The sequence below is a fragment of the Apostichopus japonicus genome, chromosome 15, assembly GCF_037975245.1.
Source record: "Apostichopus japonicus isolate 1M-3 chromosome 15, ASM3797524v1, whole genome shotgun sequence".
In the NCBI taxonomy this organism is placed as follows: domain Eukaryota; kingdom Metazoa; phylum Echinodermata; class Holothuroidea; order Aspidochirotida; family Stichopodidae; genus Apostichopus; species Apostichopus japonicus.
The window spans coordinates 28641800-28660514 of record NC_092575.1 but is presented as its reverse complement, the minus strand read 5'-3'; the positions used below and the strand labels follow the sequence as shown (position 1 = coordinate 28660514).

At 40.1% G+C, this 18715-nt stretch overlaps 1 protein-coding gene across 1 annotated transcript in view; it reads left to right on the top strand.

Annotated features, from left to right (window-relative positions):
* LOC139981012 (interferon alpha-inducible protein 27, mitochondrial-like) overlaps positions 1-18715 on the top strand; it is a 37215-nt gene that overhangs the window by 9337 nt on the left and 9163 nt on the right. Inside the window, exon 2 of the mRNA XM_071993116.1 lies at positions 6302-6388. Coding sequence (XP_071849217.1) covers positions 6310-6388 — 79 coding nt within the window. The 5' untranslated portion in view covers positions 6302-6309. The remainder of the gene's footprint in view (positions 1-6301; positions 6389-18715) is intronic.

Below are 18715 nucleotides of genomic sequence, written 5' to 3'. Positions count from 1 at the left end.
CCGTTTCCACATTTGACAATACAGAGACAGTGGCGTTTTTTTGCGCTGCTGCTTGGGTCAAATTCTTTTTCAAGGCAATTTTCCCATGGAAGTGATTTTTATTTTGGCCACCCAATTTCGCGGATAGAGAATTAGGTAAGAGGTAAAGAATAAAAATTGCATAAAAACCATGGTAATATTCACATAGGCCCAGCAACATATTTAGTGTGCATTCAATCTTTCTTTCTCAGTCAATAATTCCATTTGGGGGGGCAAGTGGGGGGGGGGCGAGCATTTCAACTGGGGGGCTCCCGCCCCTGCCCCCCCCCCCCCCCGCTGGCCACGCCACTGGGTATTGGTCAGGGGCGAGAATGGCCTGTAGGGGCGCTTTCGACACTATCTAAGCGGAGCGCCACCACAGGAGTAAAGATATTCCCTAGATCGCCGGAAATTGTCCTTTCCGGGCCTTGCTAATTTGCAGATAAACGAAGAATAAGTATGTGTCATCGCCATTTGTGACAAGTCGGGAGTTTATTTGGGTGTTGAAAGTACATGCGCTTCATCACAATCCCTGTGGTATCTTTGTGAGTGCTCATTTTTTCGAAAAAATAGATCGAAAACCCCCGTACAGTTCTTGGAAAGAGTTTCGTACAACAGAATTAAGTGCCGATAAATTCAATACCGCCGTACGTTAGAGCATTTTGTCAGTAAACTACACCAACAAAGTGTGACAAATGTCAATAGGTAGATGAGAGTGCAATAAAAAAAGTCAATAATCGCGAATAAGTAAAAAGTGCTAAAAAGCTGAAAAGGGCGCCAACAGTCCATTTGAGTCCGTCGGGGGGGGGGGCATCCGCCACTGACTACTGTTTGGACGCTCCGTCACTGTTGGCCGGTATAGTTCTCAGCGATAGTGTTGTCTCCTTTCTTGAAAATTAGTTTTTTTAGCGGTTTTAAGAGCATCAGGGTACGACCCAGAAGTGAAAACCCGATTGAAAATGTAACAGGGTATCGAGGCAATGACGCCAGCAATGATGTGAGAAACCTGTATGATGTCAGCATTTTTTACCTTTTGACATCTTCTTTGGCATTCAAGTACCTGGAAACCACCTTTCTATAAGGGTATAGTATTGCTCACTAGCTTGTTTGATCAGTTAATGCACACTGGTTACAAGATACTGATTGGCTGTTTGTATTAGTATTTATTTGTATGTTAGGGATTTCGGATATTGAAAAAAAAGGTGACAAAGGCAAAGTTTGCCCGAACAGTCGAACACACAGATTCAGTAGTAAACATTATGTGTGTTGTAGTCTTGTAGAGCAGGAATTATATTATTCGACGGTCGTTAACATGCGTTTTCAGTACAGTGCGACTACTGTAGACTACTCGGCCTATGCGCTATGTCACGTCAGGTTTTTCAGCAACTATAGCCTACTGCCGCTCCGCGGTCGAAGGGTCGTTCATGAGTGGTCATCATGGAGATTCGAGACCATTCAGACCCATGACATATTTTTCGCACATTTAAATTTTTTTCGACACCCAAAATCCCAGTGGGGGGGGCGACAAGCTTTCATGGGGGGGGGGGGCTGTCGCCCCCCACGCCCCCCCGTAGCTACGCCACTGTGATAGGGTGTGAGCAATAACGATAACCTCATATAGCAATGATGAGAATTGAACATTAAACTAAACATATTCCTAACGTAAGTTATAGCAGGCCCGTCGCACCCGCTACGGTAGGTACGGTATTTACCGTACCACTTTTCAGCTAAAAAAAAAAGAGAGAGAAGGAGAAGAAAATAGGTGAGGGAGTTAGAAAATACAGTTCGAATCAATAAAATGCACGAGTCTTCATGACCAAAGCCGACCCTCTGTACCATCATTGTGTCCTATGATGCGATGAGCCCCGGATGAGCCGGCACGAATTATTCAACGAATCTCAAGTTGTAACTGGGGCGATAGGGGCCTACGATTCGAGTCGCACCGAATTTCCCCAAACCCCCTAATTCCCCCCATTTCCCTAAGAAGGTGTCAAACCCGGAGATGTTTTACTTAGTTGAGCAGTGTAACAGTAAATACCGTCCGGATAATTAGGGCAACGTACAATGTATAGGGCGTGTCCCCGCGCTGCGCTACACCGGCAACTCAACGCAAAGGAAAGTGCCAGCCAGATTAGTTTCTGGTCCGGCCGCGGATATCATGCCTCCAGAATCAGTGGAGGACTACTTCAGGCGAATATACCTGGAGGCAGTTGACACCATTGTCAACTGCATCCGCGATAGATTTGATCAGGAGGGTTACAAAATCTACTCAAAACTACAGCAGCTGCTTCTCAAAACGTGTAACCAACAACATGTTGACGAAGAACTGTTAAAATTCGTATGTGACTTTTACGGCGAGGATCTCCGTAAGGGCGAGCTCAGAGTCCAACTAGAAACCCTTGGGGAAACCATGGAAGCTACGGCCAAACAATCAGAGTGGACTTTGCCAGAGGTTGTTGACCACATGCGAGGGTTGAGTTTCGGTAATCGTGAGCTCCTCTCACAAGTGTGCACGCTTGTCAAACTAATTTTAGTGATGCCTGCGACAAATGCAGTAAGTGAACGCTCATTTAGTGCTATGAGTGTAAAGAGTTACTTAAGGTCTACAATGACCCAGCAGCGACTCAACCACCTTATGATCTTACATGTACACAAAGATTATGCGGATCGATTGAATCTAGTTGATGCAGCCAAAAAATTTACCAGTGCCAAAGACCATCGACGCTCGGTGTTTGGTACTTTCCATTGATTTGAGTTCGTAGTAGAACGCTGCACACTAACCGATAGCCGGTGCTCCTTTTAACAGCGCCCATGCCCAGGAGCCCATGCTCTTCAGTATAGTAGTCGTTGTGATACCGGGAGCTTATAGGAGCATTAATTCCAGGAAGAAAGAGGGCTAAATTATACGAAAAATGCTCACATTTGCTGACCCTACAACTCTAATCCTCAACCCTAACAAAGGATACAGTAGATCATCCTATACAACTGAATTGCTACAGGCAATCGGGTAATATCCTATATTCTGCGCCCCAACTGCAGAAAGAACAATGCTTGGAATTTGGAAATTGGAAAAAGTACTGCAGTATGGAGAGGATTCCACCCAGGTGTTGGTTGTCACCAACGCCGTAACGAAATAATCATTGTTAACGTTTATTGCATAATTTCAAAAGCCTCACAGAGACTAACCGCACTCGGCGAAATCTTTGCTCACCCACAAAACATTTTTGAGGCCCTAACCTCAAAGGAAGGTAGACTAATTGAGGAATCATTTTAGATAATCGTAACACTCATAAGAACTAGCAAAATTATCAAATTCGGATAAACTGTAACTATTCAGGTGCGTATCCAGGGGGGGGGGCGTTGGGGGCGCGCGCCCCCCAGGTAAGAAAAAGAGGAGAGAAAAAAAAGAGAAGAAAAAAGGGAAAAGGAGGGGAAAAAAGAAAAGGAGGAGAAAAAAGAAAAGGAGGAGAGGAAGGAAGGGAAAAGAAAAAGAAAAAAGAGAGAAAAGGGAGAAAAGGAGGGAGCAGAAGATAGCCAAGACCTCGGGAAGAGAAAGATCCCTATTATATACACAGGGTAGCCAGTGACAGATCAAGGATTACGGAGAGGGTGTGCGCCTCACCCTACCCCTTACCCCGACAACTCCATTTTTGACGTTCCGTTTTTCCTCTCTCACTAATGTACTTGAACTCGACCGAGTCGTCGGGGAACATAACGCATTTCGGGAAGGGGGCGACCGCCCCCCCCCCGAGCAAATTTTCTTTATGACATCGCTAGTAATTTCAAAATAGACAATGCTTAGATGCAACTTACAAGGCCTGGGAAGTGTCATTTCCAGCGATCTGGGAGGCATTTTCGGCCAAAATTTTTCTTGTACGCTTCGCGCCAACTCATGGTGGTGCTTCGCTTAGATAGTTTGCCTACAGGCTTCGCCCTCCCTTGGCAATTACTCGCTTCGTTCGAATTTGTAAAGCAAAGAGCAGATATAACATCATATCAATGAGCATTGAAATGCATGTTCCACGATGAACAGCCTCAAAAACTGTCAATGTGTGTAGTTAAAGGCGTAGGAGCCAGATTGGATTTGGGGGCTGTAATGACTTGCCCGAAAAAAAGCTAAAATTTTTCGCGCGCAAAGCGCGCATTAGACATGTCGATGCCAATATCATATAGGCAAGATCGCTCATTACATTGTATGGCATCGTGTACCGCACGGTCCGTCAAAGTTGCACAGTATACCGCCGGATGCTAATGTAAACAACCAAATGTCTTATGTAGATGGAGAAAAACCATACAGATCCATTTATGTCAAAACTCTCTTTTACAGTAGTAATGTCGGCCAAGCTTACAACTTTATTTCAATTACCAACGAGATCATTTTAAGCTATTCATTGCTATTTATTTTTCTTTCAGTAGGTGCCCGAAAAAAATGGGAAAACAATTGGGGGGGGGGGCTGCAGCCCCCGCCTCCTACGGGACCTACGCCTATGAGTCAAGTGTTCGGTTTCGATATACCTGATATCGGAAATATCTCCTATTTTTCTGTTCCTTCAACCAAGTTTTTTAAAAGCCATTATAAGAGGTTGCAATATTTCTACACCAATAAATTAACTCTGTCCGAATTTTCCAAAATTTCCTCACCAACATTCTTCATCATACTTTCCTCTACTCGTTCAATTTTCACCTGTCTGTTAGGGGTTCAAGGAGGTTTTTCTATATTGGTTGTCTATAGATTGAATTTTCTGCAACATTATGGGTATGTTTTCAAGTGATTTTATTCACGAGAAAAGGGAATTTTCAAATTCTCAACAAGTAATGGGCTTAAAACCTTCAAAAGTGGGGCTTTCGGATATTGTGGGCCGTGACGTAGAATAACCTACAAAAGCAATCATCCATAGGACATGCAATCAGGTCGAACATGATGTGTGACTGCTGACAATCTTCAAAAAGGTTATGGATGGAAAAAAACTTTTGGGAAATACTTGGTTCTCAGGCAAAAGTCTACATCTGGTTGGTCATTTTCAAGCCCGAGAAGTGCCATTTCCGGTGATCTGGGGGGTATCAAAACCAAAAATTTTCTTGTACGCTCCGCGCCAACCGATGGTGGCGCTCCGCTTAGATAGTAATTCGCGCCCCCCGGGTTAGAAAATCCTGGATACGCGCCTGCTATTACAGTACAGGCAGTTCTGAACCTTTCATTTATTTTTACTGGCGTAACGACGGTGCGGCCGTCCCGCCACTAAGTTGGAAAAGACCTCCAGCCCGTCGGAATTTCTACCATTCATACCCCTACTATAAGACCCTAGCTAGTAGCTATACCGCCCTGCATACACTTTGTAAGTTTAAAGTGCTATATGCTCTTCCGGTGCAGCTGTGAAGGACATGGGCGCGAGAAGGTAGAACATCCATGACTAAAGATGGGATTCTTCAGTTCATGTAGTTATAAATGAAAAAAATACTGAGTTCGCAGGAGGAAAGTGTACAACATCGTGGCCAAATTTTGCCCCGCAAGTGCCATTTCCAGCCATCTGGGCGGTTAGAAGATTCAAAAATTTTCTTGTACGCTCCGCGCCAACCGATGGTGGCGCTCCGCTTAGATAGTAAATCGAACCGGTCAACAAAAATACCGTACCACTTTCAAATACCTTCCGACGGGCCTGACTTATAGTATCAGAATGTTTTGACGGCAAAGGAGGCAATTCAAATGGTGTGAGAGCAGCGGCCCAAGGAATCGAACCACCGAAAGACAGTTGCACACCACAGTAGACTAGTCAGTGTCATAACACAGTCGATATTAACACTCACGAACTTATATCACTGATAGGCCTTGACCTAGGCCTAGGATAGGCTACATCAAGCAATTAAATGCGTTCAAGAAATGCAAGTTTCAAGGAACAGTAAACGTCATTTACAAAAAAAAGAGTAAGGTTTCATGTCCTGGTTCACACCTATTTCCGTCTGATCAAATGAAAAGTCATTCTACTACAACAGTTAACTATTTTTTTTAAGAACTTTCTTTACGAGATTGTTCAAATGTGTTTACGAATCAACAGTATAGCTGTATAGTTTAGGACAGTCTAATTTGTACAATACTAATACGGATCTTGCATAATGACCGTTATGTCACTCGTTGTATACGTCTTGACATGAACACATCATTCATGTTGTATGCCAGTTTGTCGCACTGATGCGCAGTATACCCCGCGCTTTAGCTCATTATGTTGTGCTTCCCCTAAACGTAACATTAAATTGCTAACTCATGGATTCTGGCTATTAATTACAGAACTCAAAATGGTCCTTTTGATGGCCCTACTCGCCACTGTACCGATCTTGCAAATGGCAGGTTTCACAGCCACAGGAATTGCAGGCGGTAAGTCTTCAAAACTGTATGAGGTGTTGTAGTGGATTCAAGTCCAAACGCATGAAATTTAATTTACGTTATTTATGTTTGTATCTCATCTCCGTACATGTTATTGATAGAGAGATGAGATATTGTTTTTAACCCCACATCAGAAATGTGAGCAAGTGTACAGGTGTGTTTGTGTGCAAGGGCGGCGGAACCGGGGGGGGGGGGGGGCACAGGGGGCACGTGCCCCCCCACTTTTCCTCAGATTAAAAATGTGCCCTTTTTCTATATAAAAATTTCTAAATAAGAAAAGAGTTTACAAAGGGAAACCCACGTCGGATGAAATATTTCGGGAAGTTTTAAATGTTTACTACAACAGGCGTAGGAGCCCAATTTGATTGGGGGGGGGGGGGGGGCTGTAACGACTTGCCCGAAAAATATTACCAAAATTTTTCGCGCGCGTAGCGCGCGTTCAACATCTTAATGTGCATATCATATAGGCATGCAACGGTTATTACATCGCATGCCAATAACATACAATCATTTGCCGTGTTATAACCCTTCCAAATTGGTTAGAATTATTCAAAAAGTCGTTACAATAATAATCATCATAATAATATCAGTTTAACCATTTGCAAAACACACAGAAAATTACTTTTCTTTCAGTATTTTCACATATTTCATTTGCTTTCATGCATGTATCGATCGCGTGTGCAGGGACTTGGACTTTATAATGATTTCACCTTATTTTGTCGTTTTCCTTGTTTCCCAATTTGCACATTAGATACTGCAGTGCTAGTATGCATTGTTTCCTTGGGGGGGGGGGGGTGGCGTTGATAGAGTGATGTGTATACGCAAATAAGATAATACAATAAGAGTTATGAAGGGTAATAAATATCAGGCTGCATCAGTCCAATCGAATTTCTGCAAAGTGCCCTTCGACGTCGGTGCCCCCCCCCCCCCAGATTAAAAGTGCTTCCGCCGCCCTTGTTTGCGTGTGTGTTTGAGCAAGAAAACTGTGCTAGACCGTTAAGTCCGATCAATTTCAAACTAGTTGGGCCTGACCTTGTAAAACCTGTGCCTGCGTGATTGATGACGGCATTGGTCAAAGATAAGAGGTAAAATGTCAAGAAAGCTAAAAATTGGGTTAGCCATTTTCTTCTAGTGAGCGTGTAGGAGAAGGTCATTAAACCAACTGTTATGTAGAAATGCTGAAAATAAATTTAAAATAAGACAGATTTAGGTGTTAAGGTTCGGTTTCAAGGTCAAAAGTCAAAATATGCCTAAATTGTGCGAGAAAATGTGCTGCGAACTCCTTCTAAATGTATACGTTTGATCATGACCAAACTCTGTGGGTAGATGCCTGATCAAGTAAACTTTTGCCTGCGTGATTGATAACGTCATAGGTCTAAGGTCAATTAACTTAAAAAGTGTTTTTTCCCCCATTTTCTGCTTCTCAACATGTAGGGAAAGTCATTAAACCACAAGATATGTAGAGCATGATGATATATTTTAAGTAGTACTTATGTGGTTGTTTATGGTCGTGGTCACAGGTCAAAGATCGATGTAACTCAAAGGTCAAATTGAAATAAATTGTTCGAAAAAGTGTGTCGCGAACTCCTCTTAAAGTTTAGGTCTGATCACGTTCAAACTTACGGGGTAGGGGCCTAACCATGCAACCTTGTGCCTTATTGCGACATATGTGAGCAAAACGACTTTATGTTAATGAGGGCGAAGGTGTTTTCTCAAACATCTAGTTACCTTGCTTAAAGGGTGTGAAGACTCGCGCACAATGAAACGTCTCATGCCGGTAATTTGACCTAGTTTCGACTGAGGTGTAACAGGAGTCTTAGACACCACCATCGATCCCAGAAAATACACACACAGCTTGCTACCGTCGGTAATTAGACACTATAATGTACAGTCAATACATACAGCTACGGTCAGTACCCACAACACAGTGAATATAGCAGCGATGGACATCTCAGGTCTAGATAAAAGATAACAAGGTATCACGTTTTATTACTGTCTGCATTTTGTAGCGACAAGAAGAAAACTTCACTTGCAAGCAATGGAAAGTTAACTTTTGCAGAGCGCGGCACGCGGTTTGGGACGAGCCTTCAATGCCTTCAACTAATCGATCAGAATTATTCAATTCCGAAAACATAAATATCTTTCTTATGGGGGATCGCAATGGGGGGGGGGGGGATGGGGGGGGGGCTTTGCCGCTCTGGGAGTACCACAGTTGGGTGGGGTAACAAGCCCCCAGTTATTATGTTTTGGCGGACATTTGTTACCAACTATGTTTCTATCGTCGATACAAACATTGCATCGATGGTTCTACGCCTTATGTGCCAACTTATTTTGCAGTTGGACAGTATTTTCAGTCATTTGATCATAATTCATTTTTGTCGTCTCACAACATTCCGTCTTCTCACAGCGCTTTCATAAGTTGGCATGTAAAGAGAAGAATGTGCCATTCGTGCTTAAAGTTGGTACAAAAATCTCCCCACAGAATATTCCTGATGAAAATCCTGATGTACTGAAGATCACACTTTACGAAAAGGCCGGCGGTTAGCATCAGCTTTCTTAAGTTAATGTTTTCATGTAACATACATAAACGAATGTTTCTTTTCAACTTTCGCCTTACAGGCAGTTTGGCGGCCGGTTTGATGTCATCCGTTGCATCCATTGCAAACGGTGGAGGTGTAGCCAGCATGGCAGCTTGGGGCTTGGTTGGCGCAGCCACTCCGACTAGTGCCACCGGAGCTTTATTCTGCTGCCCCGCAGCTGTGGTAGGGGCCGCGGCACTCGTGGTTCATGGAGAGAATAACGGAAGGAACAGAAGAAACTAATACAATTAAATATTTCTGTTAAGTGCTGCACACCATCAGCATAACTCTCCTTTTAGCGCATGCGCATATATTTCCTTACACTTGGATTAGGGGAAACAGACTACACCAAAAATTGTCAAGTAAATAAACTTTCCCATTTTATTTCTTAAAAATAGTTATCGATTACATTAAACGATATCATTAATATGCTCTTGTATGGATATTAACATAGTCCATGATCTGATAACGAGATCTGAATTAACTTTGTTCTGATGTCACTGCACAGGCAGGGGTAAGGAAGCTTCCAAAAAGTGGGGGCACAACATCAGAGGGCACTTTCTCATTCCACAACTACCACTCGTTATGCTATAACCGATACACACGGACCATATCACTTAAATATATATGATGTGTTAGTATGCTATCAATACTATTTATTGTTTATTGTTAACCATGCTACAAAAAGATATTGGATGCCATTTTAAAAATAGCATGTACAGACTAAAAATAAATAATTAAAATATCATCTTAAAATTAAAAAGGCTTAAGATATCCAAAAGACAGTTCTTCATCAAAGAGGCACATATTATTTGCTAGTAGGGCACATTTGCCATTTTGGAAAAAAGTGGGGGCACGTGCCCCCAATCCCCCCCCCCCCGCTCCTACCCCCTGTGCACAGGTGTCTTTAATGGTGAATAGTAACATTTAATTTGTATTTATATTTATGTATATGTGTATATATTTTTTCTTATCTTTCTGCAGGGAGTCTTCAACACTGTTAAGCTCTTAAGCTTGATGGCAGACTTCCCTCCACTTTGTACTTTTGTGAAAAACAAATAAATAAATAAACATGGTATACTTCACAGTTGACACCTTGAAGTTCATTTGTAAAAGACAAGTGTTAAGCTTTAAATCCTGGAAAACCCTTAGAGGACTACATCGTAGTGATTATGATAGGAGTCCCGTGCTTTCACAATAGTAAACTCTGCCTATTCGTTAGATTATTTGAATGAGAAGATTTAATTATTCAGAGGCAGAATGGAGATAATTAACCGTTACAACTTTTATAAAGATTATCAAAATTATCGTCTCTGTTAGCTTACCGATGAAAAAGCTAAGGGATAGTTGTGACTTCAGCCCCACCCCACCCAACCCAACCCGAATGTATAATTTCCAAGAATATTTACGTTCCCATATCTTTCTCTTGTAAGTCCCCGGTGAACCACTGCCGCCAGCCCCACCCCCACCCCTTCATGTTGTTTCTTCCCTTCACCATTTCTCAGCTCCACCTCTACTGATCAGTTTGAAGTTATTGAGTCGGACCGGTTCAGAATAAACTAAAGAAGAGAGTAGTGAAATCTAAGTAAGTTTTTCTGAAACCTGCAGTCCACTCAGGGGTATTCGATACATCATTATGTGATTACTTTCACAGTGACTTAAGCATCTTTATATAATAAAGATGAGACATGTGCAGTAAGAAAGATTCCGATGTAATCTTCTACAAACAGTCGTTTTGTGTGTGTGTTGGCTCCCTAGTTTAGAATCTATTGTACTTATAGAACTTTTAGTTAGTCATGATGTGTGTGGTTTTTGTTAGTTTCATGCATTAATAGTCCTTCAAATTGGAATATACAGTATATATTATGATAGACGTTCATAAAAACAGTGGTTAATTGAAACAATCAAGGCTTCCCATAGTGTTCAAGTATGGCAGATTTTTAACCCCCGCATGTAACAAAAGAACAATTATAGCGACTCAATTTGAGCATAGACACTATAATGATAAATATTGCCAACAACATAATTACTCTTCGAGTACACGAGCTGCAGATTACTGCCATGAGTTGGGGTTTCTGAGCTTCAACTAGAGAAAGGATAACCTTACTGCCTGTAGTAATCTAAACCAGAAATAAACAAGGGATGAACGAATTGTTGGTTCTCATTGAGTCAAGGAGATTTTGTAAATGGCCATTTAATGGTGCGAAATAATACTACATATCTTTATCAAAAATAAAGCCAAGATTTAAGACCTCAACAGATGGATAGTAAGAAAACTGCAATTATAATAGAAAGTGTCCGTTTGTTAAAAATACTTTCAAAATTCTTTCCACAAATAAATAATAATAATAAGAATTAATAAAGCGAAAAATGCAAAAGCCTCTAAGCGCTAAATTATGGAGTACCTGCAGCAATTTTATTTTTAATTCTAATTTCTTAGCTAGACTGGCAGGACGACCATTTCGCGATCGAATTTACTTACTGGACTGGGATTGATATTGAAGAAGAGGAGGGAGCTGTTTAAATTATAATTTGTGGACAACTGTATGCTTTCGGCGCAGGCAGAATTTTCGTAACGTCTGTACAGTTGTAACTGAGAAATAATTTGATTACAAAGTCGGATAATTTGGTTGGTTAAATTTAATTAAGGCCTTTTAGTAAATCCAAGGTGAAGCAAGAAGATTCCTCCGTCGGCCGTCAGCCGTCAGATGCGGGAGCATTATGCTCACTTTGACCATTCTTGTTCAAAACCTAAACTATCATTGTGGAAAAATTTGAGGGTTTGTGGTAGCCCAGGTAATCACCTATCATATTTGTGGGTAGGACATGTCAGTTGAAAAGTTCTGTCTATGCTCTAGTGGCATTAGAGAGTGAAAAATTTAGTATGTAAGTCAATGGCTAGGTGCAGGATACATGAACACAACATATTCCCAGCCATTACAAGAACTGTCATGTACAATGGTAAACATGCAGCTAAGAACATCTAAGCTACATGTCTGTAATACGTGAACCCAACACAAACCCAACCATTGTTAGAGCTAACTGCCACGAACAATGGTAAACAGCTAAGAACATCTTAGCTACATGTCTGTAATACATGAACTCAACACAAACCGAACCATTGTTAGAGCTAACTGTCACGAACAATGGTATGTGTAAAAGTAAGTTGGCCTGACGTTTCGATCCTAGCAGGATCTTCGTCAAAGGCTAAAAGGGCCTCCAAGGCTTAAACGAACAATGGTAAACAGCTAAGATCATCTTAGCTATATGTCGGTAATACATGAACCCAACACAAACCGAACCATTGTTAGAGATAACTGCCATGAAAGAGATACTACAGATTTAATGTTCATTCTTACTCAAGGCTGCTGATTATCTGTCAAGCCTAAATGCCATCATTGAGCCACAACATGTGCTTCAATTGTTAATGTTTGTTTATCCATTAAAATATCTTTATTTGCTGTAATGGAGATGGAGTTTGCAGTTGCTGAATTGAAACTATTGTACCTCTTAACTGGAACTAATGATTACGTTGGTTTCAGTGTAAACACAGTTAAAATATGAAAACAAACACAAAGAGAAAGTAACGGTGTCAGTTCCTACTGGCATTATGACATCATACACTTCACAATGACATCTACCAGACATAACTATTAAACTAGGATATCTCCCAAACGAAATAAGATAATCTTTGTTGTTTTTGCGGCCCATTCAAATGTGTCACATAGATATCTCCAACAGAGTTATGACTTATGAACTTGGCTCATAATGTACATTTTGGGGTTATTAGGGTGACTGTATAAGTAATTTGGAAGAAGTAATAAATCTTGATCCTTGTATGCAGCTTTCATTACTTAGTCATTGACAGCAATTTTTCAAGTTGTATACTGAGCGTGGATTTTGACCTAACGATGCAGACAAGCACTTTACTTAAGCAATCACCTGCAGCAGCCAACAGAATATCTCAAAGTTGGAGTTGTGAGTTTACTGAGAATAGATAAATCACGGATATCTGCTGGAAATCAACTAACACCTAACACCACTGGCTCTATACAGATTCTAATTAATTTCGTTTTCCGTCAATACTTAACAACTGTCTAAAGGCATTTATAATAACAATATACTATTCTAATATTCCACATAGTCAATATCTTGGATTGAGTGTAAGCTCTGTCGAATGCTACAATTTCAACCACAGTTTTTTCTCAATTATTCACAAACCACAAACCACAAATCACAAGGCACAGGTAATTGCACAATTAATAAATCCTGGAATACCCCTATGTTTTAATAAGAATCACAGGGTTCAGAAGGATAACTATGCCACTACGTATTGGAGGGAAAGGTACGGAGTTACTGAGGGAACATTTCAAATAACTTTCCCCTTTGTTTACTGAAATTTATTTTGCTATATTAATTGTTGTCAGGCAGGGATTGAATTGTATGAAAATATTATTCTCAAAGAAGGAAAACTTTCAGCAAGCTCCTTAGCTTCTTCTAAAGTCTGTGTAGATTAATATGTAAAATATAAGTTTAAATCCTGGCAAGATCTTCTTCAGAGGCTAACTGAAACGAAAAATGCCCTAATGTGGAAAAGCGGATATTAGCATTACGAATGTAGCCAACTCCAAGCATTTCAGGTAATCAGTTAAACTGAGAACTTGTAGTGAAAATTATAACCACGGTGAAACGACATATACCAATTTAAATCGACATTTATTGGTTTAACTAGTCATATACAGATTGATGTCACTTAGCGTCATTTTAAATCGACATCTACCACTTTCTAAAGGTTGCTTATATCACTTTAGATTGAATTATACCTATTTAAATGAACAATCTATCAATTGATATCAGTATATTTCGATTGAAACAGGCACATCAACTACTAATTTTATAGCAGTTTTACTCGACATATCATCAAGTTACCTAATTAACATATCTGAAGCAGTAAGTTGTTACCCTGTTCGGTGTCAACGATTTCGGGAATGATCGACAACTCTGCTTTATTCCCGATATTTCATGTTTTTAACAGAGGGCAGCATTTGATGAACTTGAAACGTCTGCGCTTCTTATGTGCACCAGAATGGGATTAGATATTGGTACATGCCGAATTAAGTTGACATGTCCCGCTGTGAATTGGTAAATGTCGATTCCCCTTGATTTGATACAAATGGCCCACCATAATTATGCCTGCCCATCTGAAATGCATGTAGGCTTACATCTGTAATTCGATCAGCAACGATGCCTTATTCGGGTATAGGCCATGTTAGAATGCCTATATAGTCAGTGTTTTTGTTTGTGCTTTGTCGCTAACTATCATGTGTTGGGTAATTGGTTATACTGTATACATTATGTATTGTACAGTAGTATGTGTGTTCTATATTCTATTCAAGTAGACCGACTTTTGACACTAAATTAGGATCGCTATGCAGGAATCATGAGTAAATATCAATACGTTGAAAAATCTTTTGGCACGCCATGAAATCCCCAAAGCGAAAAAAGAGAGTGCAGATTGCTATAATTACTTTGAGATGGGTCAGGTAAAACTCGATGGCAAATAATTCAAAGGGTATAGGGGCGCAAACTTTCAATCTCCCCGACTTATTAAGATAGGAGTGTGAAGATGTATGATTGTGCTAACAAATACACTTGGATATTGAATTTGTGTTTGTGTGCGTTTGTTTTGCTATCTGACCGAGGACTTGAACAAAAGAATTTCAGGTCCTCGGTTGTGAATTCTAAAGAATCACCACGTCCTCGGTTGTGAATTCTATTGTATAGGGTATTGTTAAGGTTTGGGTACGTGTTTTTGAACAATTGAAAATACAATGGGGTCCTCGCTCTGAATGTAATACAAACATGTGTATGTGTGTGTGTTAAGTCTTGCTTGTAAAACAAGATATCTCATGACAGGTAAGTTTATGAATCTCATACTTAACATGTAGATGCCCAATGTTAAGTAGAGTAACCAATTATTTTTGCTAGAGGTCAAACTGTCATATGAGGTCATTAGAAGTCAAACTTTGAAACTTGGTAAACACGGTATCTCAAGATGGGAAATTTTAACGAATCTCATACTTAGCATATGGATGCCCCATATTGAGTGCAAGAGCCATATTGTTTTTAGTGGAGTTCAAAGGGCATTTGAACTCACCAACGGTCAAATTGGAAACATAATATCTTAAGATGGTAAATTTGATTAATCTTTCACTGGTATATATATGCTAAATATTGAGTAAAAGAACCACATTGTTTTCGATGGAGGTCAAAGGTCGCCGTTTGTAGTCACTAGAAGTCCAACGATATCTCAAGGTTTGAAAATGTGACAAATCTTATACTTGTCATGCGTATGTCCCATATTCAGTAGAAGAACTCTTCTGTTTTTGGTGGAGTTCGAAAGCCATTTAAGGTCTCCAGACGTCAAACTGTGAAACCTTGTAAACAAGATATCTCAAGAAGGGTTATTTTGATTAATCTCCTTCTTGGTAAGTAGATGCTACATATTAAGTAAAAGAACCATATTACTTTTGGTGGAGGTCAAATGTTATCTGAGGTCACCAAAGGCAAAATATTGAAAACTATGTAAACACGGTATCTCAAGCTAAAACGCATGAATGCTTTTCATACTTGGCATGTGGATGCGTTATATTGAATAGAAGGACTCAATTGTATATAATGAAGTCATAGGTCATATGGGTCACCATATGACTAGGGGTGTAGATACATCACATTGAGTACCAGACCCCTGCTGTTTTGTGTTTTGGTGGAGGTGTGTATTGCCACCTAGAGTAGAATGACATGTGTTTATCATGCCATAGTATAAGAGCTATTACTGGCGAACAAACAAGTCTTGTGTAATGAAGTCGTCGAAACCTCAATGAATTTTGCCTTCTGGTTATTGCAAAACGCTATGAACGGCAAAATGTTTTGAAATGACACAATGTGGTGGCATTACAAAGGCTTAATGACTTACGAAGGCACAATATATATTTGAAACTGACTTAAGATCTCCCGCCCGCTCCAACCCTTGCCCCGCTCCTACCCCTGCCCACCGCGACCCGAATTAACATCCATTAACATCCTGGCTGCAGCCCATGTACGATAGCCAACGTTTATCATTCGGACCGTGACCTCGTGCCGACGTGTTGCTTTAACCTGCCTGTTCATCCTTACACGACGAAATGAGATACGAAACATTGCTATTCTACGGTATAATGCTGTGAGACGTTGGCACAAATGGTGCATCATATTCCAAACATGGTCAACAGGAAATTTTAGAATTAGCAAAAACGCATCATAACTATACAGTCAGAGCTGTTGAGTAGTAATATAGCGCCATCACAAACATTCAAACGCCTCTAATTTGAATAGTTTGTTACCATACGTTGAAAGTAGTTACATTACAAAGTTTTCATCTATACAAGAGCCGAATACATATTGGTTCTCAAGCAAGCAGTTGGTTTTCGAGTAATCTGTATGCAGGGCCATCTTAAGAGATCACCGGGCCCTGGGCCCGGCAATGGAGCGGGACCCCTCAATCAAGTGAGTTCGGGGTCAAATGAGGTCAAATGAAATGTAAACAAAGTTTCGAGAAAAATAATTAACAATTTCTCCCCCAAACCCCCCTAAAAACTATTTTAAATTGAAAGCCATGACTGTTCTCTTTCAAATAAGCCATGTTTCCCTTCAGGGGGGTGTTGGGTTATGGAATTTAAAAAAAATGAAATTTTTTTCTCCAATGTATGACACACTCAATACATTGGGACGTAAAGGGTTGTCTAGACATCGCACATAGCATAGGAGCAGTTCACTTCTTCTACTAGGACATCATCGGACATGCCTATAAAGAGCTCACAAAGTAATTACAGTAGATAAGATTTAGGATCAATTCCACCTGATCATTGATGTGCCGAAAGGCTCATTTATTTATGACCATATACAGTATGACGGTAATCGATGTTAAGTGATGGAATATGAATATTAACTTACCGGATATATTCTCCTGGGTGAGAATTGCACTGAAAAAAATGACTGGTGCTCGGACCGCGGACCCGAGTTGTCTGGTGTTGTAAGCCTTCGGGGCTTGTATATTCCAGGGTTGCCAACTCAGATTCGAATATTTAATGTCAAACTCTCAATTGTTTCACCAACTCTCGTCACACGTTGTCAAGTATCGAATTCAATCAGGCATAATGGCCTATTCAATAAGTTTTCCTCCCAGATTAAGACATGGGGTTACTACATGTGTTAAGACGGCACTGTCTGTATGTTTATAGTTGAGTTGCATGCGGGACCGACTCTACAATAGCCACTTCAAGTCAACTTATAGCTTGCAGCAAAGTAAACTATGCTTGTTATTTTTGATGTTTTTAAATGGTTTGGATTCTACCAATCAAAAATTTTAAAGTCTTAATTTGTTACATTGCTATAATTGTATTTAACTCGTTTCGTTTGGAATGAATATAACGAACATTCAACCATATGCAGGGTTTATATCTTTATTATATTATCTACAAGTATTGAATTGCAATATTCAATGTTGAAGTGAGAATTATAATTTAACGTAATATAAATTATGGTGCATGAATTAGGCTTACAAAATGGTACAAGTAAATTGTTCTTGACCAGGCGAGGGGATGAATTGTATCAAAATATGATTATACAAGAAGACGAAATAATTATTCATTGACACAAATAAATATAACCGATTTCTTTTATAATTATCAAATCATGTTGATCACTTAAGTATTCTAAATATGCTTCGGTCTTAAGAAGGAAATGTTTAAAGCTAGATAAATACCCTCATTCGACCATCTCTCCCCTCCCCCTAGCCCCTACTTTCCCCTAGCCCCTACCTGCCCACGCCCCCTACGCTACCCCCATCCATCCACCACCACAAGTATAACTTTCAGAAAGACCGTTTCCGTCTTGATAACGATTCTCTTGCTCCTTCTCACAATGATCCCAGTTCCCCTCTCCTTCACTCGTAAGTCTCTTTTACTCAAATTTGGAATCTGAAACTAAAACTTGAATAGTTTTCATGTGCTATAGCGGTGACACCGTCGCTTTTTAGTAAAAGAAAGTGACAATTGTCGAAAAAAAAATACGATATATCATTGCGTCCATCAACATATCAAATTCAAAATAAGCATGACGTGTTCATATGGAATTGCAACATGTTGAAATCGAATTGGACATTTCACTTTCTTTTACGATATTTATGGCACGTATAGCTTTCCGTAGATTTCCTAAATACCTAACGCCTAAACAAGTGCACAAATTTAAATCCTGGAAAATCCCTATTTTGTAATGTTCAGAATATTCCTCACCACTACGTACCTAGTTACAGCCACATAAACCAGGCAGCTGCTACAGCTCCCTGCATAAACTCAGACCGTTGGAGGGAAAGGTATACGGAGTTCTAGATGGAACATTTCAGTATAACTGTTTCAATTTTAGTTACTGAAATTGTAATGAATATTAATTGAAGTAAGGGAGGGGATGAATTGTATAAAAATATTAATACATATAAAGACGAAATAATTATTCATAGACACAAATAAATATAATCGATTATTATACTCTATCTTTAATAATTATCACATCATATGTTGACCACTTAAGCATCTTAAATATGCCTGGGTCTTAAGAAGAAAATGTTTGCAGCTAGATAAATACGCTCATTCGACCATCTCTCCCACTCCCCCTAGCACCACCTCCCCCTAGCCCCGCCTCC